At 37.3% G+C, this 27,608-nt stretch overlaps 1 protein-coding gene across 50 annotated transcripts in view; it reads right to left on the reverse strand.

Annotated features, from left to right (window-relative positions):
- Positions 1-883: 883 nt before the first annotated feature.
- The window catches only part of SOX6 (SRY-box transcription factor 6), a 705,491-nt gene continuing 678,766 nt past the window's right edge, over positions 884-27,608 (reverse strand). For 43 of the 50 annotated variants that reach the window (XM_078340670.1, XM_078340651.1, XM_078340627.1 and 40 more), the window contains 3 exons: positions 19,374-19,607; positions 16,587-16,803; positions 884-3,774 (listed from right to left, as the gene is read on the reverse strand). In XM_078340670.1, the coding sequence (XP_078196796.1) occupies positions 3,471-3,774; positions 16,587-16,803; positions 19,374-19,607 (755 nt within the window). In that variant the 3' untranslated portion in view covers positions 884-3,470. The remainder of the gene's footprint in view (positions 3,775-16,586; positions 16,804-19,373; positions 19,608-27,608) is intronic. The other 7 variants (XM_078340665.1, XM_078340663.1, XM_078340667.1 and 4 more) reach the window with 1 other exon arrangement.

Here is a 27,608-nt window from a genome sequence, read left to right on the forward strand (position 1 = left end):
AATGGTCACAGAACTACCTTAGAAGATTTATGTGGACTCACAAAGCAAACTGTCTCCTAGCTGTAGTGGAAATTTAGTATGTCCAATCATCAACTTTCCGTAAGAAACTGGGAAATGTCTGAATCTGTGGACAGTGGGTTCTGAACTGCATGAGAACCCTGGTGAAGCCTGTCCCAGCTGCAGGCTGAACACTGCTCTCTCACTGTAACTGATAACTCACTACTGCCATGAGGCACAGTGACTCATCAACTTTCAGTTTGGACCAGCATCTACGGATAGAGAACAAAAAGGAAATACATAACTTATATCTCACTAAGAATTCATGAACCAAAAATAAATTCTATTTCTATGTTATATTTACACAATTAGAAAAATCTAAAATGAGATGGTAAAGTCATAAAAACTTTGTTTAAGCCCCACTGAAAATAAAATGAAGTGATCCCTATGATTGTCATTCTTAATTTCCATGGATATTTAGAGCCAAACTTGGCTAATAAATAAACTGCTTATACACAAAATTTAGATTCAAATACAGCATTACTGTTTGATCCAATGAAAGAGATGTTTACAATCAGATCATTCCTGAATAGCCTTTCATTTTTAAGAACATGGCTAAAAGTAACTGAACCCCAGTACTGAGGCAGAGCTGGAGCTAAAACAAAGTGTTCATACACACATGTATTTTGCATAAATAAATGAAATAACAAGACATAAAAATGACTCAAATCCGGCAACTGTGAGGCAAGCCCACACGAGTCGAAACAGATGACTTTTGTTCATGTAGTTTTCGTACAACAGTTTCACATTAGTCAGAAGTGATAAAAAATACCATTTATATCCAGTGCTTATAACACTTACGAAACAACATCTGTGAGTGTGTGTGTTTTTTTTTTTTTTTTTTTTTTTACTTACTACAAGCAAAATCAAGTTTCAGTCCTAAAGAACAGTCCTTTGTTCTCCACCAGCCCAGAATATTATTTTGGCATGGTCATAAAAACAAACAAAATTAACCTACTATGCTAAATGTTTGCCTTTGTGCAAAATTAATTACATACAATACAAAACTAGCCATACAACACTCTACCAATGCAACAAAATAAGAGAAGTGAGAGAAAGCACAAGCAAAAGCCAAAGAGAAAGAGAAAAAAAACGAGAGTGAACAGAGGAGGAGAGGTATATAAATCAAAGAAATCAGTAAGACAATAATAAATATTCAGTTTTTTTTTTAGAAAAAAAGACCTCCTCCTCATTTGAAATAAATGTACAAAAACAAATTTCTAATCCCCAACCAATATGAAGAACAAAACATTCCTATCAGTACCTTAATCAGCTTATAGAGAGCACTCTCAGCTAATGGCATAGCTGGTAATTTCTTGGCTAGACCTGTTTATTGCTAGTAGGCCTTGAGCACTCAAATAAATACGAAGGTACACTATTTTCTTCCAAGTGACAAAATGGCTCAAGAAATCTGATGGGGCCATTCCTATGTCCTGGTGATCAGATTCTGGGTTGTCCCATGAGATGAACTGTCCCATTCACTGACATTCTCCCACTAAACCTCTCTGGGTGAAGCCCCCCCATAGGCAACCCGTCCTGGTTTCAGGAAGGTCAAAATGGCATGGCAGAGCTCCCTGTAGTTAGGAGATGGGGAATAAAACCTCACTGCTTCCCACCCAGCAGCATGTCTCCAAAGAAATCCTTGTGTGACAAATGCAGTTCATCCTGTTCACATGTAGGTATGTCCCCATGTGGCCACAGATAAGAGTCAGCCAGAGGAACCTATCTACTGCCCCTGGAGCTATATGTTCCCCAGAGTTAACAGTAGGAACATCCCATATAGGGAATGTATTCCCCCGCTTCTCCTCCCCTATGGTTTTCTTTCATTTTCTAGATGTATTATGATTATTTGCCACTATCTGTGCTCTGAGGCTATCACATGGCTTCTTGCATCCTGGAGATTTTGCAATGAACTCCCTGGATGTGCCAGCTGGGACAAGGCAATTCAGTGTAAAGGTGCCAGCCCAGGACAGCTTCACTGAGACTTCTGCATGGCCCACAAGCCTGGGGCTCAGGTTTGGCCGCAGGACTCTCCTGCCTGGCAGTCACCACTGTTGACCCTTGCTACCAATGGAATTCAGGGGGAAATGCCGAAGATGCAGACCCTACCACTCGTGAACCGAATTAGGGGAAAATTCTGGCAAAAACTTGAGGTCACAGTGAACCTCAGGGGCATACCTGTTTAAGTGTAAGACTATACACCTCTCTCCCAATACACAGCCCTGCAGCCAGATATATACTCATGATTAAAAACAATAATAAGTTTTTAATAGTATCTTGGTTTCAGAAATGCTTCCAGGCGTTCTGGGGGCATAAAATCACTATGTACACAAGGTAAGGAGGTGAAAAGGACTAAAAAATTATTTGGGGAAAAAGGGTGAAAAACAAGAATTATTAAATTAATGCCACCAACAATTTTTTAACAAAATAAATAGTAAGTGGACCCTTGACATTCTGGAATGAATAAATTATTTAAGAGAAGATGTGTTAAGACTGAATGTCAGGGTTAAAGGCAAAGGGATAATGGATGTAGTGAGAGGTGGTCTCAGGCAGAGAAAACCACCCTGTCGATATCTGGTGTGGCGATCGCTCTGGTGTGTGTACGTCATACCACATCATGCACTGATGGCACGTCAACAGGCAAACACAATTGGGTCCATGCACTGTGGCAACCTTGTTCATTCCTTAAAATATCTTGTCTCCAGATTCCTGAGCACTTTACCATTTTCTGGAAAAAAAAAAGTTGGTTTTCTCTTTTATTTTAAGATGCCAAAGATTGTCTAAGACTTTGCAGTGTCTCTTTTAAGACTTTCAAAATATTAAGATCCAAAAGTTAAGAAAAAGTTTGGCACATTCAAAGTTTAACTCTACACATGGAAAACTGGAATTCTGAGGCCTTTTGAATATGCTCTACATGCAGCTGCACACGCCGTGGACTTGTTCTGTTTCACAATATGAAATCCTCAGTTGTTTTCTAAGATAATTCAGAATAAAAACACATTCACAACCTGTAGGCCGGCACAGCATACCTGAGTGAGAATGTTTAACCCCATCTAAAACAGTAACTTAAACCTTTATCAACATCCAAAAGAAAAAAAAAGTAAGACAAAAATATAAGACTTGTAAGACATCTATGGGATGAGATAAGTTTTCAAGTCCTGGTGTCTCATATTTAATATGTCTTCACCTAAATTAAAACAACAACAACAACAACAACAATAACAATAAAGACAAAAAACTCAAGTTCATGAAAAATCAGGGAAAACTTAATCTGTCTCACACTTTACGAAACAATTAAGACCATTCTGCTGATGTAATTGTGGAGCCACAAATGCATGCGGGCTCTTTAAGAACTTTTTCTTGGGGTGGGGGGTGAAATGTCAGAGTACTTTAATTCAGCGAACAAAAACTCCTCAGTTGGCACTGACAGCCTCCGGGGCTTCATTTTCACTGCTATAGTCTGATTTGGGGTCATCTTCATAGTCATCATACATTTCCATTTCATCCTCTCCATTAATCATTTCATTTCCAGCTAGGCTTCCGGCATCTGTCTTCATACCATAAGTGCTCTGGATGACCGGGAGGCTGGGCTCCGGGCTGGCCGAGGTGCTAGAGCAGTCAGATGTCATCTGAGGTGATGGTGTGGTAGTTGCCATCGTGATAGCACCAGGATACACCACACCTGTTCCTGTGGTGATTGGAATCTGAGGCTGTTGCCTATATAGATTCAAAAAACAAAATAAGACAAGGGAGAAATATCTATATATGTGCTCTGTACAGAATTGGAATACACCCCTTACACTTTGGAAAGTATAAGGGGTGTATTCCAATTCCTAAATAAATGTTTAATAACATTCTAAGCAAACACAAAGGTGTTCCCTGGAGGAGTCCTGCAAATCTCCTTGATGGCTATGGTCAGGAGTTAAAGAAGATAATAGAGCAATTTACTGACGATTTTGCAACATAAAGGCAGGGTTCTTTTAACTTGGTAAATATGGCAAAGCTTGGATAACACCTAGCATTAGGAACAAATGATATAGTGAATTCCGCAAAATTGCATGTAAGATAATTTTTGAAAATCTCCCAGCACATTTTGAAAATCAAACTAGTGGCATGAAACATATTATAGCAACACTATTAAGCAAGTTTGTGCCTTCACCTTGGTTTGAGAACTCGATAAATCATGATGACAAGGGACCTAGTATGTCCCAAAGAGTGAGATTTAGCAAAGCATGTATTTGTTATTCATGTAAATGTCTACATATTTTCATGGCTGAACTTGTTAGGAAGAATCCCTGTGGAAGGATCATCTTGGATGTCATTACTGCTGAGGCCCTGGGCTGGAACTGGGGCTGGGATTAACAGAGCCAGGAGTAAAGAGCAACTCAACAGAGTAGAGTTGCTGAGTAGACACCAGACACGGGGCCTCACCCTAGATCCCAGAGGGTGCCAAGTCTGGACACCAGTTCATTCCTCTATAATGTTACCATAGTTTAAATAAACTTAATAGACCCTTTGTGAAGGTCACTCTCTTCCTCTGCAGGGAGACATGACTACTGTCTCTCAACTTCATTTGAGGCTTTATAACTGGTACACAGGAATAAAAGATCTACCTAACCCAGAGGCTATGACTAAAATAGTATTTTAAATTACAGTTGACATTTGTTTTAAAATGTCATTGTAACTATCCTTTCAGAGCCTCAGTTTCCATATGTTTATCAAAGCCAGGGTCAGGGAAGTTCTGGAAGGTCCTTCCACTTTTGTACTCAAGGCTTTTCAGGTCAATCATCACTTGGACAATTCTTACTGACCCTACACATTACCACTGAAACTTTCTATCCCTCTCATTCAAACAGGAAAATACCCAGAATCCATGAAGAAGTAGCTTAGTTAACTGCCATTCTTTGACATGTCCAGAAGGAACATAATTTTCTCACAAAGACCTGCATGCCCTCCAGCCTGGCAGAGGGAGAAGGGATGGAGGTGGTTTAAAAACACTGTGTGAGATACTTGTTCACGCTGTCTTTAGCAACCTCTTTCAATCACCACAAGGCATATCATATCCCTAACATAACGTATAAAATATTATCAGATATATCACCTTACCCAACTAACATTATGACCCCATAAGTTATTTTTTCCATTTTCGGATGAAGAAAATCAGATGTTGCTTCAAGCCCTGCATTCAATAACCAGCAGAGCAGGAATGTGAATCTAAGCTATCAGCTGACTTGAATCCCGTCACTCTTTCCTTTATAGATACTCAATCTGCAGATATACTAAGCTCACTATATATCATAAAAATACCTGACTTCTGTAGAGTCTGTCAGCACCTAGTTGACACTAAGCACCTGACATTGATGCAGTTTTTATGATTCTCATGGTGAGTTTTTTGGTTGCCTGAAGGAAGCAGATAATAGCGCAATCTAAATCTATGTATAGAAACATCATATAATATATTAGTTTCCCTCTTACTGAATCAAATTTTAAAACAGTATACTTCTGGCTTCGTAAGTTTTGGGCAAATTAACACAAATTAAATTTTATGCTAACCTTCCCAAGGTATTGAATGCCTCATTAATTTTTTTTTTTTTTTTTTTTTGAGACAGTCTTGCTGTGTCACCCAGGTTGGACTGCAGTGGTGTGATCTCTTCTCACTGTACCCGCCACTTCCCAGGTTCAAGCAATTCTCCTGTCTCCTCCCAAATAGCTGGGACTACAGGCACATGCCACCACTCCTGGCTAATTTTTTGTATTTTTAGTAGAGACAGGGTTTCACCATATTGGTCATGCTGGTCTCGAACTCCTGACCTCAGGTGATCCACCTACCTCAGCGTCCCAAAATACTGAGATTACAGGCATGAGCCACCTCACCTCACCGCCTCATTAACTTTTTTACTGAATTTGGATAACTGCAATAAAATATTTTTTGCCTTAATACACTATGAGTGTCGAGTGAAAGCTTTTACTGCAATGTTAACCCATTTTACAGATTTCTCATATTGGCAAGCTGATCTATAATACAAACTGCATAAAAACAAACTATCAAATGATATGTTTTCTTTTCAAAAAGAATAGATGTTAAATTTTTGCAGTATTTTAATCATAATATCTACATGTATAGGTATATTGATTAAATTTAAATTGAGCTCCTATTATGTACTGGGAACTATATTTAGATGTCTTTACATTATCTTCTTGAATCCTCATAATAAGTCTGAGAGGTAGGTATCATTTTCCCTCTTTTACACATGAAGTGACCAATTAAGTTTCAGAAAATTCAAGCTGTTTGTTCAAGGACACGCAAGTACCATAATCAGGAGATGAACTTTCCCTGTGTCACAAATTCTCTACTACAATTCAAGATCAGGGCGAGAAAGGCAAGTTCACACTATCAGAAAAATACTTAGCAATTTAAATCAGAATCTAAATCTTCTACACTGGGCTCCACATAGTTCAGGGTATTTGGACTTTAAGCTGGTAATGGAATGCTAAAAATAAATAAGCAAATAAAACATCTGTACAATTTGCTTTCTAGAGTGAGAGTGAGATACATGATATTCAAAAGCCTAGTCTTCACTGATGGAGAGATAGATATAGCTGTTTTAAGCCCTCAGACAGTGCTAAAGACCAGTGAGGGTTAAAACCCAGGGGTTACTCCCCACCTTGAGGAAATGAAGGGAGTTCAGCTCTGCTAAGGGTCTCACATTCACATATAATTGTTCAAGGTACATAAATGCTAGAGTGAGAACTTATCTCTGTGAGAGATGATTTCTGCCTCACCAACCATTCTGGGAAGAAGGTTATGTGGTATGGTGCAAAGGCCTCAGGTTCTGGAGTCAGACTGGCTTGGGTTCAAATCGCACCTGCCTCAGTTACTGGCTGTGTGATCTTGAGCAGGCTAATTCTTTTCATCAATATTGCCTCTCCTTGTGTTTAAATTAGAACAATCACACTTGACAGGACTATGAAGGAGATTAAGTAAAAATATATGCAAAGCATTACGTTATAGAGTTGACAACCCAATGTTAATTCCCTCTCCTTTCCTCCTTTGGGAAGCTGGTGCAACCTCACAGAGCATAAGCATGTCCTAGGTCTTGTGGGTGAGTGCACCAAGGAAATGACAAGGTAATGGTCTGGACTTTCTGTGAGTGCCAGCCCACAGGAGCCATTTGGAATCGGCAATTAATGACACATGGTAAAACAATACTCTGGTTCACAAGCCTGGCCAAGAGAGGACTTCCTCTTTACCATATAACTGTAAAGAAGGGTATAACTTTTTGCATCTGAGATGGGAAAATGTTGACATCTTCTAAGAAATGTTTAAAAAGGAAAAAGTCCCCAAAGAGTAACATTTGGTTCTGCATAAACCTTTTTCTAATCATAACTCCCTCCTTTCTCTAATGCCCGAAATATTTCCATTATACCCTCTGGAACCCAACTGTTTCACCTTCTTGCTCTAACTGAAACTTGGCTCTCTCTCTCGGCCACAGGTCTCCCTAAGGCCCTCATAAGACTTGGCTATTTGCTTTCCATGCCCCCCACACGAATGGGCCTGGAGGTGAGGTAGCTCCCTTCTCAGCTCCTCATTGCCTCTTTCGACCTTCCTTTTAATCCTTCAATCCTAAAAATCTCATCTTTGAATCTCATGTCACCAGACTATGTCACCTACTCATACCTTTATCTACCCACTGCCTGATCATTCCCCCTCATGCCTTAAAGATGTTAGCTCCTGGCTCACTGTTGCCGTCTTATAAACATTACCTCTGCCATGATTTTTGATGACTTTGCTGTCTCTGTAGATGTTCATTCCAACACCTGGCTATCTCAGTGTGACCTCCCTTCCACTGTGATAATCTGACCCCTTCCCTATCTTAGTTACTCCCTCTCTTGTCATACAGTGGACCTTGTCATTTTCATCTGTCACTCCTCCCTAATCTCAATTTTAAATATCCCACTCTCTGACCACCACATCTTACTTTTCTGGTTTTCTCCCTCTAGTAACCAGTTTATGATTTCACCCCCTACCCCATCTAAGGAGCTACAGTTTCCTGATCCTTCAACCCACCTTCACTGCCCTGACATACATAGCAAAACGCAAACTTTAGTTCAGCCTAACTCTCTGCCCGCTCTGTTTCGCCACACAGTAGAACTTAGCTGAAGAAAATACACTGCCATACTTACTGGTCTCTAAATTTACAATTCTGTACTTCAAATAGGCCTCTGGTGCTGTTCAGCAATCATGTCAAGCATTTTCCTATCCCATTCCTTCTTTTAGTCTCCTAGACAATTATTTCCTACCTTCTTAACTTTCCTCAAATATTCAACTTCTTCTCCCCCTTTCTCACTCCAAGTTAATGGCCTGGCTTTCCATTTCATGGAGAAATTAGAAGCAATCACAAGAAACTTTTCACAAACTCCCACCGTCACATTGACCGACCTCCCTGTATCTGTGCCCCATTCTCTGCCTGCCTTCCTATATTTTGAATCAGTCCATAATCCAAAATAAAACTAACTCCTCTGCTTGTGCACTGAAACTTTCTGTTAGTTTTTTACTAAAGATATCTCTCCAGCAATTGTCTCTCCCATCTGAATCATTAATTTTGTATAGCATCCCACCAAACATGCTATAATCACTTGGACCATAAAAAACAAAATCAAAACCTCTCTCCTGGCTCATGTCCCCCTCCAGCTCTTGCTCCATTTCTTTGATCCTTTAAAGCAAAACTCTTTGAAAAGTTGCCTTTCTCCATTTCTTCTACTCAATTATTTCTTAAATCCACTTAATCACTCCCAATACACCACTGAAACAGAGCTTATGAAGGTCACGCCATCAATAATCTTCACATTGTTAAATCCAAAAGTCAGTTCTTGGTCCTCATGTTACCAGATATATAACACAGGCAGGCTGATCATTTTCTTCTTGCTGAAACATTTTATTCACTTGTCTCAGATGCCACACACTCCTGGTCTTCCTCCTATCTCATTAGCTGCTCCTTCTAAGTTCCCTTGCTGCTTCTTTCCCATCTCCCTGTCATCGAAGCACTGAAGTGCTCATGGATTCAGTCCTTGCACTTCTTCTCTTCTCTATCTAAACTTATTCCCTTGGTGATTTTGTCTAATTCCATGGCTTTAAATATTATCTATGTGCTGACAACTTCCCAATTTATATCTCCAGTAAGCCCCTCGCTCCTAAATTCTAGATTCATATATATAACTGCTTATTTCCTTTGGATGTCTAAACACTGTCTCAACCTAATAGTGCAAAAAAGTCCTGATCATTCTCCCACATACCTGCTCCTCTCATGGGCATCCTGGTTAATGATTACTTCATCCTTCCAGTTGGGCAGACCAATCCATAATAACTGTGTATCTTTCAAATCCTGTATCCAACTGATCAGCAAATCCTACTGGTTCTTCTTCAGGAATACATCTAGAACCCATCTACTTCTTTCCACCCCCACCCCTACAAACATGGCACAAATCACCATCAACTCCAATCTGGTTGATTGTAAGAGCCTGGTTTCCTTGCTACAGGCCATTCTCCCTTCAGAAACTTCTCAACATAGCAGAGTATTCCTTTGAAAACCTTCAGTACATTCTCCAAAATAACCAATCAACACTCTTCAAAAGTGTCAAGATCATGGAAGGCAGGGAAAGACTGAAGAATGGTTACAAATTAGAAGAGACAATGGAGGAATAATGACTAAAAGCAATGTGGGATCCTAGGGAGGCTCACGCAGCAGAAAGGACACAAATGGAAAACTGGTAAAATTCAAATAAGGCTTATAGTTTAGTTAATAGTATTCTACCAATGTTAGTTCCTAGTTTTGATCATTGTACTATGGTTATGTAAGGTGATAATATTAGAGAAATTGGGTGAGGGTTGTACAGAAACTCTCTGTTCTATTTTTTGCAACTTTTCTGTGAATCTAAAATTAATTCCAAAAAATGTTTAAAAAGAAAGATTATGTCTTTAAATCTACCATTGATTAAACACCACTCTATAATTTCAAAAAAACAAAAAAAGATGTACATATCAAAGCATTCCTCTGCTTAAAACTTGTCAATGCCTTTCCATCTCACTTCACAATAGCTTACAAGTCTTTTCATAACTTGTGTCCTTGTTATGAAGACCACGGCTTACAAGTGTTTTCTGTTACTCTTCCTAACTACTCACTTTGCTCTTGCCATTCTGGCCTCCTTACTTCTGCTTGGAACTTAGCTAGCCACAATCTTGTCTCAAAACCTTTGCAGTTGCTGTTCTCTCTGCCTACATTTCCCTAACTATTCAGGTCTTTGCTCAAATGTTGCCTTCTCAGTGAGGTTTTCCATGACCACCCTATTTAAAATTGCACCCCATACTCTGAAACTTCCTACCCCTTTCACTATTTTACTTCGTTCTAAGGCACTTCCCACTATTTTTATTTATTTATTTATTTGTCGTTTGTTTGCTTTTTTGACTTCTATCATCAGAATATAAGCATTATGAGACAAAAATTTTCACTGACACAGTTGCAGAACCCAGACAATGCTTGTAACGCAGGGGCACTCAATAAATATCTGTTAAATACATAGGATGAATGAATGAATGAACTAGTAAATGAGAGAAAAATAAATGAAAATCCTAGGTAATCTGTTCTAGGGAAGAAAAGATATAATGAGACTAGCTATATGAAAATAACCATCTTTAGACACCTGCATGGTTATTGTCATAAATAAAGGGGAGATTTGTCCTCTAGAGACATGAAAGAAGGGCATTAGAACCAACCTGCAAAGTAGCAGGAAGGCAGATTTCAGCTTAGTTAATAGAAAAGAACTTTCTGGCATTAGGAGATGTTCCACAAAGGAACTAGCTCCTTTGGGAAGTAGTGAGCTCTCTAGCCCTGGAATAGTTCAAGCAGAACTTAGAGAAGACTCCTACAATGGCTTAGAGGTATGTAACATTTGAGGCCCCTACGAAGTTGCAACTAATTCTGTGGATGCAAAATCAGAAGCTAACCATCATGCTGATCTTGCTCTCTTATTATCATTATTGGCATAAAAAAGAGACTAAAAAAAAAAAAACCTAACTGTACATAGCTAATTACAACTGAAGAAACCTGGCTTTCAGTAGGTTCCAAAATCTTGCTCCACCCTACCCATCTTACATTTTCTTTACTGCCAGGAAAAAGCCTTAAGCTGCTTCCTTTTTTTTTTTTTTTTTTTTTACAATTGAATATATCTGCATTTCCCCCCACATATTCATGCTCTCCTCCATGCAAAAGCAGGAATTGATTTCCCATAAGTCTGACCAATCCAAACTTCAAGTCCCTTCTTTAAGAATGTTCCACGCTTGGCCATAACGTATAATAATCTCTTTTCCTCTGAGGTTTATTTGCTCTTGTCTATAAAATTAAGATTAGCAGTTCATTAAATGTTATATGCAATGCTGTACCATGTCTTGTGTGTGTGTGTGTGTGTGTGTGTGTTTGTGTGTGTGTGTGTGTGTATAACACACTATTATATGCTAATCTATTCATGTATGTATCTGGCTTCTCCAACTACTGATTTCTCTGAAGCTCATGTGTACAGAAATAATGTCTCAGTTACTGTATTAATTTAGTAAAGTGCTAGACACATAGCTGGTTTCAAATAGGCCCTTACCAATTGACTAACAAATCAATGAACAAAATAAGAAACCCAGCCAGGAGGTTCAAGCTATGTCTATCAGAAATTACTTTCCTAAAAAGCATTTTTCCTTCCTTTATAGATCAATTTCAAAGTTGAAATTCAGACACTGCAGATTTCACAAACAGGAATAGCTGGCAGGTATTGGGCTTTACAAATAATGAATGCGCACATCAAAACAAAATTTGTAGATGTTTGTAAAAGTATACACATGCAGTTGATGTGAACAGAGATAGTTAAGAACCCTTCCTCCCAGTCTAAGTAAAAATAGAGCCCACCATTGCTACATGACTTCCAAATGACAGGAGTATTTCTGGAGTGTAATCTAGCTTTGCCAATTACAAAGTAACTACATATTTATGCTGGCAAAGCCCCATTGTTTGCTGACCATTTAGACCCTTCAAAGTGTATAAATAAAAGCAAGGAAGTTTGTTTCATTAGGAGGTAAAGCCTATACGTCATATACCTCTGTAGCTGATATTGCAGGAGGGAACAGAAATTATAGTAATCTGTTCACTTTACCTATTGAATCTTCTAATCCAGGGCCTTTACAGGAGGACAATATTTAAAAATAATGGCTAATCCATGCTAATTTAATTGTATTTTGTAAGTGTCTTAAATAGGCAATCCTATTTAAAACTTTTTAAAACTAAGATTAAAATGGCAAATTTTCAAATCACTTACAGCACAAGGCACTGAAAATAATTATTTTAGTATAATATAGAATATATACTTGGGACACGGTATTATTTTTCTAGAATTATAATATATACTTGAATTTAGAGCTTTTCATATGCTAGGCAATGTTCTAAACACTTTATAAATATTAAGTTACTCAGTCTTCAAGAAGAGTCCTGAATGTGTCATGTCGTCAGTATTATCATTCTCATTTTACATATGAGGAAACTGGGGTAGAGAGAGATTAAATGCTTCCCAAAGGCAAGGGTGAGTTCAGAGGAATAAAGATTGCCATGTATTAGTTCCTACAGCCAAGGAGGTGCAGATCTAGTATTTGAGCCAGAATAGTCTGCTTCCAGAACTGATGCTCTTAACTACTACACTGTACAGCCTCTGTGTGCATAATGTCATGTCCTTACCAATATCCTTTGGTAGAAATTACACATACTTCACATTCACAGAAGACTGGTTTACATCTCAGCTTTGCCACTAACTAGCTGTGAGGTCTTGGACAAATTAACACCTCTGAATATTGTGTTTTTCAATTGTATAGTGGGAATAATATTGCCTACCTTGTAAATTTGTTGTATTTGCAATAATGTGTATAATCTACTCAGCAGAGTATATGCCACACAGTAAGTATTCAATAATGTATCTTTATCATTGCTCAAAAAGTAGCCCTAAATTTAATATTTTATAGTAGTTTTATATCAGTGTCATGGGGAATTGGTTCTAGGATCCTCCACAGATAACAAAATGCGAGGATGCTCAAGTCCCTTTTATAAAGTGGTATAGTATTTGCATATAACCTACACACATCCCCCATATACTTTAAACAATCTTATTATTTATAGTAGCCTATACAATGTAAATGCTATGTAAACACTTGTTATACTGAATTGCTAAGGAAACGAAGACAAGAAAATAAAAGTCTGTACATGTTCCATAGAGATGCAACCACTGTAGACCTAGCTTCACAGTGTAACTTAGCAATAATATAACATTTTCTGGAATTAAAAAAATATATTTTTGATACACAATTGGTTGAATACACAGATGCAGAACCCACAGATGTGGAGGGCTGAATGTACCTGCATAATTCTCTATGCGTTCATAGGTAAATTACCAAATAAGTTTCAAATAAGTATATTTGGTCATAGTTTTTTGGGAAGACATCGTTGTAGTTATATGTACCCTAATGAATATTGCCTCTACATTAATAGTACACTTATCAGGATTATTACAATATTCTGATACTTATTCTGCAAACCGAAGCGGTTAAAACCAAGGCAAGAGCTAACTTTGCTCCATTCCATATTATTGATAAATTCATTTCAAAATAGCTAAGTAATAAAAAAAAAATAACTCATCGGCCACAGTTGTGTAGTCAGTAAAATGCATGAAAATGTTTAGCAGTATATGCACTTTTATTGGCTTGAAATTTATGCATGTCTTTTCAAAATCAGCTATAAAAATTGATCTCAACCCATTCCATCAAGATGTCAATAGCAATATTTGAATTTTTTGTTTGTTTTTCTCTCTACTCTTATAATAACCTCATATCTAATAAAGATCAATATCCAAAGATAAACCTCAGGAAGTTAATAATCTATCAACTACAGCTACTTAAAAGAGAATACAAATCCTTAAGCAGAAATAACACCTCGTTCTATATAGAAAGTTTTATCAAACCTGAGCAGAGGAAAACGCTCAGCATTGAGATCAAAGAGTAAGACATTCTGATCATTGTCTGCACTTCAGTAGCCCTATTCTGCAGTCTAAACTGATCCTTCCATAAAGGACTCTCCTACACGAACAAGAGCAGCATACTTAGTCTCTAAATTTCAAAGCTCTTTTTATGCACCATATGCCACAAGCAGAGACTTCATTTTTTCCTAGTGCTAAGAACTCTTGCTCAAATGGCACAGCCACATTCACAAATGCCACCATAGGGCTATGAGTCATATTTTGAGACAAAGTGATAAGGACAGTTCCTCAGTCACTTGGCATGATGGGGGCCCAAGATGTGAATTTGAACCTTTGCTCTTTGTCACCTTTCTGTAGCTATAGGAACTCTCTAAACCTCAATTTCTTTACCTTATTTAGAGAATTATGTGATTTATATATCTAAAATTCTAGTATACAGCAGGTAGTCAATAAATAATAGATGCTATTGTTTTATTTTACATGTACTGGTACATGTTGTGGTATTTTGATCCAGAGCTGTTTTAATGTATCCTTTAGTAAAGGGAACTAAATTCAATAGTCACTGCAACTCATATTTTCAAATAAGTATTATGTCAAGGTATTAAAACAGTACCTTTCATCGCCTTCCAGACTGGTGAAACAGCCCCACTATGTATCACTACATACACAGGGAACACTACTGGGGAAAAGGGGAGGAATCACAAAAGGTCTCAAACTTAAACTATGGATTGTTAAAAAGAGATTATATACTATCTTAGAGGTGTACTAACAGGATTAAAAGAGAATGTTTATCACACAATCTTAAAGTGGACTATGAATTAGTATTTTTCATAAAACCTCTAATTATCATCTGAATAACCCAATTATACTGCATTGCACTTTTACACGTTAAAAGCACTACCTTTACAAATGCAAACATTTATAATATAGAGGAATTTGATAATCCTATTTTGTCATGTCTTCATTATTAACATACTGGGATCTTTGAATAATAAAGTGGCTTAAGCTTCTCTCTACCTCTAAGAGGTTCTGTTGTGGTATAAAGAAATTCATTGATCATCTGGTGTGATATAAAATATCATTTTCTGTGATAATAAATACATATTAAATAGTAATGATAATGCTAGAGTTCACCTTTATTGATATTGTACTAAGCACTATATAAAGTACTTTTAAAAGCATTGCCTCAGTGAATCCTCTCAACAATCACACAAGATAGCTTCTGCTATTGGTTTCATTTTACACATGAGAAAACAGAAGTTAGAGAAGTTAAATAACTTGCCCAGGTAGATGGGACAGTCAGTATGTAAACCCCAGGAGTCAAACTCCAAAGCCCACACTCCTCCCCAAAACACCACAGTGTATTGCACAGATTAATGACCCACACTACTTTCACTGGCTTTGTTTTTCCTAGTCTATTTACTATTCCTTTTAAATACTTGCTCTGAAACCAACTTTTTGTTCCACGGGGTTACCTCTTGAGTGCTTTAAAAAATAAATAGCTCTTTACTTCTCCTTTAAGATATCTCTTTTTCTCCCTTCAAGTGAAGCTCTCTTAGTTCCTTAGCACAGCACAGCTCCTCAATTCTCCTCTAAGTTCACAGCAAATGCAGCTTCCCTCTTGCTTACTCCATTTCTCTCTCTCTCAAGCTTTTTCCTAAGTGTTTCCCTACCCTGAGTCCAGCTGCTTCAGGTCTGTGCCTCAAATGGCCCTCTGGGTTTGCCACCCGGCTGTGCTTCTAGGTCTGGATATGCCAGAATCTACACTCTGCATCCCCACTTATCCTGACTACTGTGGTTACGAGGGGCCTCTTTTGAATGCAGACAGCCAGTCAGCCAAGTCGAAATTTATACCAGAAATCTGTTACCTAATTTTTAAACAAAATGACATGAAATCAGACTTGAAGATATCAAAAGCATGTCTAGTTTCTGATTTAAGCAAGAAAATACACATTGTTACTTCTCCTACCACAGAGTAATTTACTGCAACAGGAGTTCTGGATCTTATGCCAAAAATGAGGTCCTCTAACCAATGTCAAGGCCAATTATCTTGTGGTAGATCCCACAACAAAAGCAGACTATTGTGATTAGAGTCAGAAGCACACCCAGAGAAGCTGGAAAACTTCTGGGGATTTCTTAAGGTTAGTTTTGATCTTTTTTTCCTCTCTATGTCTGCTTAAATAAACTACCAGAAACTCTGTGTGTGGGCACTGAGCATCTTAAATTGGCTGGGGAGACAATGACAGGAGTGATCAGCTGGGAGTGAGCTGTTCCAGGTTTGGCTTGATTTGAATAGGAGCCATGGTGCAAGGCTATGTCCCTACTACACAGCAAAGACTCTCATGGCCAGACCCCTTCAGTATGTCACAACCTCCTCCTTCCCTAATCTCCTTCCCAAACATACTGCTGGTAGCCATCCTACAGTTACTTACTGCAAAAGCAAGGCCCAGGTGGCTAAATTCAAGAATACTTACCCCACAGTAAAGAACTGCCTCATCTCCTGTCTCCGAGACCTCATCAGTTGCTTATACTCCCCAATTCGGAGCTTTTTGCCATCAACAATGCAGGTGCGTTTCGGTCGGGGTTTGTATTTATAGTTTGGGTACTTCTCTAAGTGGATCTTGCTTAGCCGGGCCTGCTCTTCATAATACGGTTGCTTCTCCTGGTTGGACATGGATTTCCAGCGAGATCCTAGAAATAAAAATAGCCTTAAGTACCAAAGTAGTCAAGGCAACATATTCCAGGCAAACACAATTAGATATACCTTCACACCACTTCACTCATCTGTGTGCTGGGTGGCTCCAATTACCACATATTGCTGGCCTTCCCACCTAGACTTTTAGACTATACTGCAAAGAACAATTTTGCATATGATACTTTCTTGTATTATTTCTCTCAATAGTTTAAGACGGATGCTACTATAGTGTTTTAAAATATATCTTTGCTGCTTGAAGATCATTGCCTACACCAAGGTCTTTCATATCCACATGTCTATCCTCTCAACAAGCTTAAAAGGCTAAACCTCCTAAGCACACTTTTGAGCATGACATGATTCTCAGGTCCTAGAAATTTAAACATCTTTCTTGGTCCTAGAAATTTAAACATCTCCCAAACTCCAACTATCTTTAGCGAAACTATCCTTTGACAAGATGTCAGCAGATGTTGAAACCTTTCCATATATAAAAAACTACTGTGTACACATCTCCCCTGGCCTAGGTAATTAAAAAACCTAAGCTCTACTTAAGAAGTTATAGCTTTAGAACCGGAAGGTACCATTGGAATTATATATACCACTTTCAAGTACTATAAACGCTCATTCAAAGCTGTACCAATAAAAGTACAAAAATTTTTAATACGGTTTATACAGGGAGAAGGATAAGTATTCAATCCTCTAATATTGTTTATAAAGAATTATCTAAACACTTGACAAAGAGGGGATGTGTCTTTTTACATGTATCAAATTGCATTTTTGTGTCTCGCTGGTGAATAAAGCGGTAACAGCTGTGCAGACTGGATGTTAGCTATTCTTCAGTGGAGATTTTTCATACATAAACAAATGGAAAAGTTGTACAAATACTCTCTGCAGCCAGCAATATCCTGGTCTGCTTTAATAGCACATCCATCCCTGCTCTTTCCTGATGGTTGTGCAAAAGTTGTGTAGATGATCTATGCAGATAGGTTTCTCTGTGTTCTGCTGGCTTCCAGCAGCTTATAGCCCCAATTAACAAAGAATTCTTGGTGCTCTTGAAATGCTTGCGCTTAAAAGTTTACATTTTAATGAATATACTTACTATATTCTTAATAATTTTTTCACAGAATGCACACCAATAATATAGATTCCCCGCAGCTGCCAAAATGGAAACAGAGAGGTTCTGTGCCTATCTGAAAGCTTACACATATTGATACTAAAAGGGCAGAAAAATACGAAAATCTCAAAGTTAGATATAAAACTGTAAGACCAGAAAGCCTAATTTTTTCTCTTTTAGAATGTCGTTTAACTAGAAAAAAAAATGTGTCTATTAGGAACCTTTGGTTTGAAAGGTATTTACATTCAAAAGAATAACATCCCTATGCGTAACTCTGAAGCTCTAAAATTAAAAACCACACTTAATTGTAATGACATTTAGTATCCATTTTGAAATTAGAAAATCAAAAGAAAAAAAGAAAAACATTTTTTAACATTTCACCAGTATTTGAGCTTATGTATATTTTAAATTTTTGTTAGAGGTCACTGCCTTAAAATGCCTCAGAATCAAGTTAAATTATTTATACAGTGACAAAACATGTGTATCTCTGCATGTCCAGATCACTGATATTTACTCAGGTTAAATATTTATTACTTTTGAACAAAACATTTAAAAAATTAAAACCACAGTTTAAGTCTCTAATGTTTTTCAGCTTCTTAAATGGCTTCCTTTGAGATTCTGTCACATTGTGACAGCTTAAGTAGAACAGTGCCTTCTGTGTTTTTCCTTTTTAAAGAGGAAACATGTTGACTGTAATGCTGCATGTTGAATAAAATATGTTTAACATGTTGAGCACAATAATTCCAAACTGTACAATCTGCACTAGGCAAGCTCTATACTAACAGAACAAGGCTTGAGTTTAATCCTGAGAAATAGAGACTCACTCTGGCAATTTACCACAAAATGGGCCTCTGCCCTGTCATTTGTGTGTTCAGCTCACTGCTATGAAATTTGAACTAGTCATATCTTATTAAAATAAATGTAGATTTATTTTACAAGTTTTAAAGTGATCATCAGAGGCACTGTTCTGCACTCCATGAATTTCACACCATTTTGGGTTTCTAGTCCTTGATGAATTCTTTCAGTGGGACATGTGAACCCAAGAACACTAAAGCAGAAAACTGTAGAGTCTATGAGTATTTTATAGCAACGTATGAATTTAAGAGAACTGCACAGTAAAAAGAGATACAGCTTGTCTCCATGATTCCTGTGACCTCTCAAGAGTTGCTAAATTCCCAGTATTAACACATACTATAAATAGTTTTGTCTCTAAAATAAGTGTTTAGCCAGTGCTGCCTGGCACCTGGTGGATATAATATCTCCCAAACCTAAATGCCACGTTGTGGGGTGGGGGAGGCACAGATGATTACAAAGTCTCCTGCGGCAGCTGGCTGATCTTCATCTAACTTGTGCCCCCCAGTCTCCCTTAGGATCCTAGTTATGCCCCTGCTTCCCACCCTGGTGGCACTTATGGGACTCACGGCAGAGAAGATCAGCTTTAGCTTCGGAACTCACCTAAGATTTTGCTAATGTTGGAGTTATGCATGTCGGGGAAGGCCTGAAGGATTTTCCTCCTCTCATCCTTTGCCCAAACCATGAATGCATTCATTGGTCGCTTGATGTGTGGCTCACTGCTGGCACGGCCGCGGGCATCCCTGTAGACTCGTGCTTCAGCCACAGTGGCACCTCCTGTTGGCCAACAATAATACTGCTGAAGTTTAGCTGCAGAGCCATTCATTGCTTTACTTCCTGTAATGTCAGGGCAGGAAGAACAAGATGAGTGGAAAGCGTTATTACGTGGATAACGTCACACAGCTTGGGTCAGCTGTTTTTCTCAGGTCCTCCTCTTATTTTCTAAGTGACTTCCTGGAAGTAGAAGGCAGATTCAAATGACAATTCTATAGGCTTTTCTGATGTAGCCCTCAAAAACATACTAAGAATTAATTTTACCACATTTACTATAATCAATATTAGGTGATGATGCAGCAATGAATGACATTACCTTATGGCAAACTTTGCTGCTGTAATTCCTTTCTTCAAAAGCATGCTTTTACCTGTCATTTTAGACTTGTTTGCCCCAGATCACAACCACTCTATATGTTTCCTACAAATAGAATTTTTTTCACAATATGGTTTTGACCTGTGCTCTTTTCATTGCCTAGAAGACCCCCTCCTACTCTTTCATGCTAAATCCCATTTATCCTTCAATGTTGACATGTTTCATGACTGAATAAATTAATTCAATGAAAAATATTAATTGAACAATTACTATAACCTAGGTTTTATACCAGGTGCTAAGGAGACCATGGTAAATAAAACAGCTCATGCTTTTAAGGAGCTCACAGTTCAGAGTAAGGACAGATGATTATAACAAAGGAGGTGAGAGGTGCTATGATATTGACAATAACAGGGCACCAAAAGAGCACCAGACAGAATAGTCAGCTAGTGCTTCCTAGGAGATGTGATGCCTAAAATGAGTCCTGAAGAATGAATAGGAATCAGCAGGTGAGTGGGAGAGGGAGTAAAGCCAGATGGGACTTTAGGCTAAAGGGACAGCATTTTCAATGAGGCTCCCCAGGCTGCACTCACTCCTCTTGCTTTCAGGAGACATGCCCCATGGTAATTATTATTTATGTGACTATCTCCCTCCTTTCCACTCCTCTCAGGAATATGAGATACCTAAAGTTAGTGATTATGCTGTACTCATTCTTGTATCCTCAGGATTTCCCACATAATAGATAATAAAATATTCATTAAACAAAGATTATTTGGTTTTCACCTCATATGCAAAAGTCATAGATTTAGAGGCATTGATTTCAAGATTCCTGATCTGTTTTTTCTGTTGTTTAAGGGTAGTTCTTTAACATCTATGAAACTATGCCTAAATTCCTGATGTTTTATAATTTCCAAAGAGCTGACTCTAGTAACATACTAGATGAAAGCTCCTTGAAGATAGAGCAAGGGCTGGGTCTCATTCACTGCTGTATTCCTAGGATTCAATGAAGTACTTGGCACATAGGATTTCAATTAGCAAAATGTGTTACATTAATGAATGACTGAATGAATAAATGAATGAATGAACTTGGCTCTTGGTTGTTTTCATGCACCCTACTAGGGTGATATGCTAATGTACACTTTGTGATATGGCAACTCCTGCATATCTCCTGCAGATTGAGAACTTCTATAATTAAAGGTAAAGTGGTCAAACTGATAGCCTCAGACAAGGCTTCTACCATGTAACAGGAATGCCTACACCCAGAAGTTTAGATGCAAAATACACATTAAAACCAATATTTCTATTTTCTGAAAAAAGTAAACCCTCAGTGAAGGTATTATGGAGGACCAATGTGATTCAATCAGTCTCTTGCCCTTCCACTCTATTTTTAGATACCTTGGTTATGTAGAAATTTGTGTCAAAGCCAGTAATACATTACAACATTATAGTGCACTATTATTTAGCAAATATGGCCATCATTTACTGCAAACAAAAGGCAGTATAAAGGGGTGGGATTAGCTAACATGAATTTTTTTTCTAAACAGGAAGGAGGGTGAAAGGCTACTTTCTGAAGAATGTGCAGAAATAACATATTTTATAAACAGCCCTTCTTTTAGGCCTACTGGACAGAATGATCCTTTACATGAAAAGTCTTAGATCCCAAGATGTATAACTAATATGATACCTCTTTGCCACCATACCCACAGTACATTAATTTCATTTAAAATGCACTGACCATACAGGATAAATTGATTTCACTTTATATGGGTTTGACAGCCATGTTTATTGTGCAGTGAAATGTAGTGTAGCTTCCAGCTGACAATATCCATCAACACAGGGCAATATGCTGACTGCTGGGCCAGATGAAGGCATACATTACTCTGGAAGTGAAACACTCATTCAGATATGACAGTGTCTTCTCCTGAGGATCACCATGGTAATTTATGATGCCCTCAGTGCCATTACTTTACAACTGACATGGATTTAGCAATTTATATACTGACATGCATTCACATAAAAGGAGACAGGTTTGTGGAGAATGTCAGATGCACAAACATTTCAATATTATTCTAAGTTAACTACTATGCCACAGGTGATTAACATTTGAGAACTGCTTTTACTGTTGTAGCTTTCTCTCCACCTCTGGCAAAACCAAACAGTCAGCTTCCATTTGTTTCTTCGTTTAAAATATGTATTTCATTGTAAATGGGAAGTTTTACTATGCTAAAGACTGACAGAGATCATGGTGAATTTTTAGACGCTGGCTTTAGTATAAACATCCTAGATTCTCTACTCTATACCAATTGATTCTTCCAGACATGCCATACATCTGCCCGATCTCTCACTCTAACCCTAACCCTGCCACAGTCTTCACATATCCTTACTACTCTCTTCTACTTTACTAATGTCTACCTTTTTCTAAGGAACAGAGCTCAAGTCTGACCTCTAGCCTGCTCTAACCTTTTCCTTTCCTCCTACATCATAGATTATATTCAGGAACTGAAGGACAAGGAATTGATTACACAGCAGGTCTCTGGGACTCACATGTAACGCTTCGACAAGTTGAAAAATTCAAGCACAGTGCACAGAACAAAAACATGAATTAAGAAGAGGAAGAATAGAAAATTCTTTAGATCACATGTGCATCACCTCATCTCTCTTCCAGAAGGAGTGAACTACAAAATGAATGGGGACATCCTAAGCTAAACTAGAAATGTTGTATCAGATGAAGCAAGATTTGGGAAGAATAGATTTACTCAGGGAGGCCAAAGTTTGAAACATTTTTAAATTTTATTCTGATACATGATCAACTACAGCAGTGACTTTTAACACTACACACATTGCAGTGCTCAGATCCCTCTGCAAAATCGTAACTTGGAAAACATTTCAATGTTTTCCTGTTTTTGCTTCTCCCTGCTTCCTATTTTTGCCCCTGGCCTGTCCTGTCTCCCAAATTGTGGTACTCTAAGGCTATCTTATGACTATGCAAACTATGCCCAGGAGGTCACTCTCCTTAATTAGAAAGTCAATGAAAAACAAGGACAAACCAACTTTGCATATGAAAACAGTCTCACCTTTGCTTTCACCACCACCACTAAAGCACTGGAAAGGGAGTGTATCCTTCCCTAGATTGATAATATCTGAGTTAACACCCGGGTAATGTACAGGAAATGCAGTAATATAAACCACAATGTCCCACAACTACATGTGAGGGTTTCCTCTATTCTGTCTTTTTGAAGTGACTGTGCCATATGAAACTTATGTGGCGTCCATATGAATACTACACAGAAAGATGTTTGCAACAAATATTTCTTGAATATTTTGATTTTAAAAATCTCTCAATATTACTTTTTTTTTTCACTTGAAGCTGACAACTTATCTATTACTTGAATTTACAATCTAGGTTTGAGTTAAGCTTAGATTCCGATTTTTTATTTTTATTTTTTTTTTGCCAATCAGTTTGAGCTTATGAGGTTAGCCTTGAACTGATGACCTCTGGCAGGAGCCACTTTGGACCCCGAGATTCCGAATTTTAAGAAAGTATTAGAGGCTACAAAGTCAAAAGAACATTTTGAAAGTGTCCCTAAACTTTGCTTCTGAAACAAAATGGTTAAGGAATTGTTGTCGCAGTAGAAATATATATGATTGTATGGGTGTATATAAGCTCAAAAATGTAAAAATGGGAATTGTATATTTGGAAAACCCTTTTAAACAGAAAGAAAACTTTTATAGCATACTATAAATTGTTTTCAAAAGGTATACTGTTAATCTGTGTTCTGAAGTCTAAAATTCACTTTGTTATAAATAATTTTAAAAATCTGCATATCATATGATTTCATACAGCTCCATTCATCATGAAGTGTAAAAAACCAACTATTTTATTCTTAAATAGCCAGTAGTCTGCAGCAGAATCCAGAACTTGGAATGGTTCATAATTCTATAAGGCAGCTTCTTCTTTTAATAGCAGAGGAGTCATTTGTGAGTTCAGCATATGATTTTTCATGAAGAGCAGTTAGAAGAAGCCTAGACCTACAGCTAAGTACCTGGAGACTACTTTCCAGCTGACCTAACAGTCATTAATTGCCAGCAACAGTAGTCCCAAATGACAGTTACTGAAAGGTCAAGAGATCAACAGCACCACAGTAGGTTTCAAGGGAAAAGGTCCCTGTTCTTCAGGAGAGGCTGCTCATACAACTTCCCCTACAAGGCTCAAATTGGTTAATTCATCCTTCATCTCCATTTGCGTAAAGGCGAACTTTCAGTTAGATTAAAGACAGTTAATCTGCAGAGAGAAAACAGAAATGGCCAAGGCAAATACCTCCTTAGAAAGCTGTGATTTGAATGATTTAAAGAGAAGACAAAATGGAGTTTTTCCAGGTGGGTTGGAAAGAAGGCCAGTTTCACCATCATAGCCTCTGGCAATGGTCCTGAACTAACCTTGGAGAGGCCCCTTACTGGGTAAATTCCAAGGGATATCAGAGTGAATGAGTGAGTGCTTGGTGCATACATAAAATTCTCCCTAAGGGGAACTCTGGTTAGTTCTATAATGTGCCTAGTAATAATTTATTTATGTATTAATTCAATAAACACTTCTGACACATTTCACTGGCATTTTGATGGGGTATACAAAGATAAATAACACATGTACTTTGTTTTCAAGGAATTTCGTCCAATGGGAGAAGACACATAAATTAAAAATTGCAAAACGATGCTAACAGAAATAATTTAAAAATACTATTAGAGCAGGGAAAAGAAGCTACTAACACAATTGGGGTGGACAGAGATGAATATTAGGGAGGCTTCAGAGTTGAAGTGGTGCTTAAGCAGCATCTTAAAAGAGAAGTAAGAATTTACCAGCAGGTATGAATGAATGTGAAACTATTCCAGGCTAGAAAATCAGTGTGAGTAAAGACACAGAGTTACAACAACAGCAAAGGACATTTTAGGGAATAAAAAGCAGCTAGCTATGGCTTGGGTTTATGTAAAAAAAAAGAGAGGAGTACTAAGAGATGAAATTAGAAAAGTAAATAGGGACCAGATTTGCTAAGCACCTTGAATGACAATTTAAGAAATCTTTAAGGTTTTTAAGCAGAAGAATAACATGGAAGAAATATGTTCTAGAAGAGATCAAAATGGAAAACTAAATGAGAAATTACCACTAAATAGTCTGAATGATTACCAGTGAATTAAGAAAGAAAGGTCCATGAAAACTTACATTTTGTCAGACAGAATTAATGTGATATATGCAAAATATTCGCATAAAAGTTTCTATCACAAAACCCAGTTCTGGTTAGGGCAGAATAGCTCATATCAGACCAATCCTACAACAGACAATAAATATAAACTCTGAACAAAATATGAAAAAAATCCTATAGATAATAAAGATACCTGAGAGCTACCAAAATTAAGCAGAAACTGAAGTGAATTCCATTCCAGAATGAAAGGCATTTTACTAAATTAAATTCTCTTTTCATAGTTTTTCCCATGAAGACACTTTCTGATCTTCTTAGCATAGAGTGGCTAGAATCCAAATAGAAAGTCAGTCTAGTTGGCTTAATGTGTCAGAAGACAGAGTTTGAACTTACAGGTGGCTGCTGACACCTGAACCTGCCATGTATTTGGAAGACTTAAATGAACCCAATGAAAAAAGAGCTGTGTATCTGGTAAATCTGAAAAGACATTTCAGCTAATGCCCACTGCAAGGAAAACAGAATTTGAATTTGAATCTTATCAAGTTAGAAGGAACTCATAAACATCTGGGGCGTCCCACTGACACTCCAGAGGGGCAACTCCTTAGGAATAAATTCTATATGTCAGGAGTAAGAATTTGCCTTAAGACTAAAAATTAAAAAACACTCTCCCCCTAACAGTGTAAAAACTGAGGTTCCACAAGTTTAATGTGTGCAGCAGATAACTTAACTGCTTCTTGCCCCCCAGATTAAAATTTTTCAGAGTAAGATAATAAAATACAGAGTATCTACAGTTGATCATCTACAACATACAATATATGATAAAAAATTGTAAGTTGTACAAACAACCAGGAAAATGTGACTCAGAGACCAAAACAATTTAAAAGAAATAAAGAAAAATACTGGCTGAAAACTACCTGAATTTGGTGAGAAACATAGACTAAGAGGTTGAAGACATTCAGAGAATGCAGGGCAAATAAATACAAAGAAAACCACACCTAGAAACTAGTTAAACTACTGAAAACCAAAGACAAAGAGAAAATTCAAGAGAAAAGGGACATATTACTTACAGGGAAACAAAAATACAAATAAGGGCTGATAATTCACTAGAAACAATGCAAAGAAAACCACATCTAGAAACTAGTTAAACCACTGAAAACCAAAGATAAAGAAAATTTCAGAAAAAAGGGACATATTACTTACAGGGAAACAAAAATATGAACAAGGGCTGATTATTCACTAGAAACAATGAAGACTAGCAGACTATGGAACATCTTTATAATGCTAAAAAGAGAAATAAATTAAGTTTTATCCAGTGAACATATGCTTCGAAAATAAATGTGAAATATACTCTCAAACGAATAAAAGCTAAGACAATGAGTTACCAGCAACAAACACCAAAAGAGACATTCAAAGGAAGTATTCAAGAGGAAAAGAAATAACATTCGACAAAAACCAGATACACAAAAAGAAAGGAGGAACATAAAAAATGATATGTGACCATTTTTTCTTCTCTAGATTTCACTAATAAATAGCTAATTGTTTAATGTTTTTGGCAAGAAGCTATTTAATACAAAATACAACATTGTATCATGGGATTTATAACATATAAAGAGGTGAAATGTGGAACAACAATAGCATGTTAGCACAAAGGATGAAGGTATAAGTAGAATTAGATTGTTAAAGCTTGTTTTATTTTGCATGCAGTGGTAAAATTTTAACTGTAAGGATACTCCATTAAGGTTTCATAGTGAATCCTTAGAAAAACCAATTTAAAAAAATACAAAGAGGCCATGTGAAGTATTTCATGCATGTAATTTCAGCACTTTGGGAGGCTGAGGTGGGAGGATAGCTTGAGGCCAAGAGTTCAAGACCAGCCTGGACAACAGAGTGAGATTCTGTCTCTACAAAAGATTAAAAATTTAGCTAGATGTGGTGGCATGCACCTGTAGTTCTAGCTACTCAGGAGGCTGAGATGGGAGAACTGCTTCAGCCCAGGAGGTTGAGTCTGGGCCACTGCACTCCAGCCTGGGTGACAGAACAAGATGTTGACTCAAATCAAAAACAAACAAACAAAAAATTAAAAAATGCAAAGAAGTATAGTTAAAAAAATCCAACAGAGTAATTCAAACAAAAGACTTAAAAAGAGATTCAATTAACACAAAGGAAGGCAGGAGAGAGGAGAAATAGAAGGTGAAAAACAAAGGGAACAAATACAAGTAGTGAAAAAAATACTAACATGTAAGACCTAAGCCCAACAAATGCAATCATCATATTAAACAGAAATTAATCAAATTAATTAAAAGTCAGTGATTTTTCTGAATAGATAAAGAGTGAGAATCAATGAAACAAAAAACAGATACAATAAAGACAACTTAAAAAGCCAAGGTTAGAAATTTGAAAAAAAATAAAATAAAATTGATAAACCTGAGTATAATGGATCAACAAAGAGAGAAAACACAAATGCCAGTATTTGGACTGAAAGAGGGGATTTCACTATAGATACAACACATATTAGAAAAATAAAAATGAAATATTATGGATAACTTAATTTCAATAAATTTG

The sequence above is a fragment of the Callithrix jacchus genome, chromosome 10, assembly GCF_049354715.1.
Source record: "Callithrix jacchus isolate 240 chromosome 10, calJac240_pri, whole genome shotgun sequence".
Classification (NCBI taxonomy): Eukaryota; Metazoa; Chordata; class Mammalia; order Primates; family Cebidae; genus Callithrix; species Callithrix jacchus.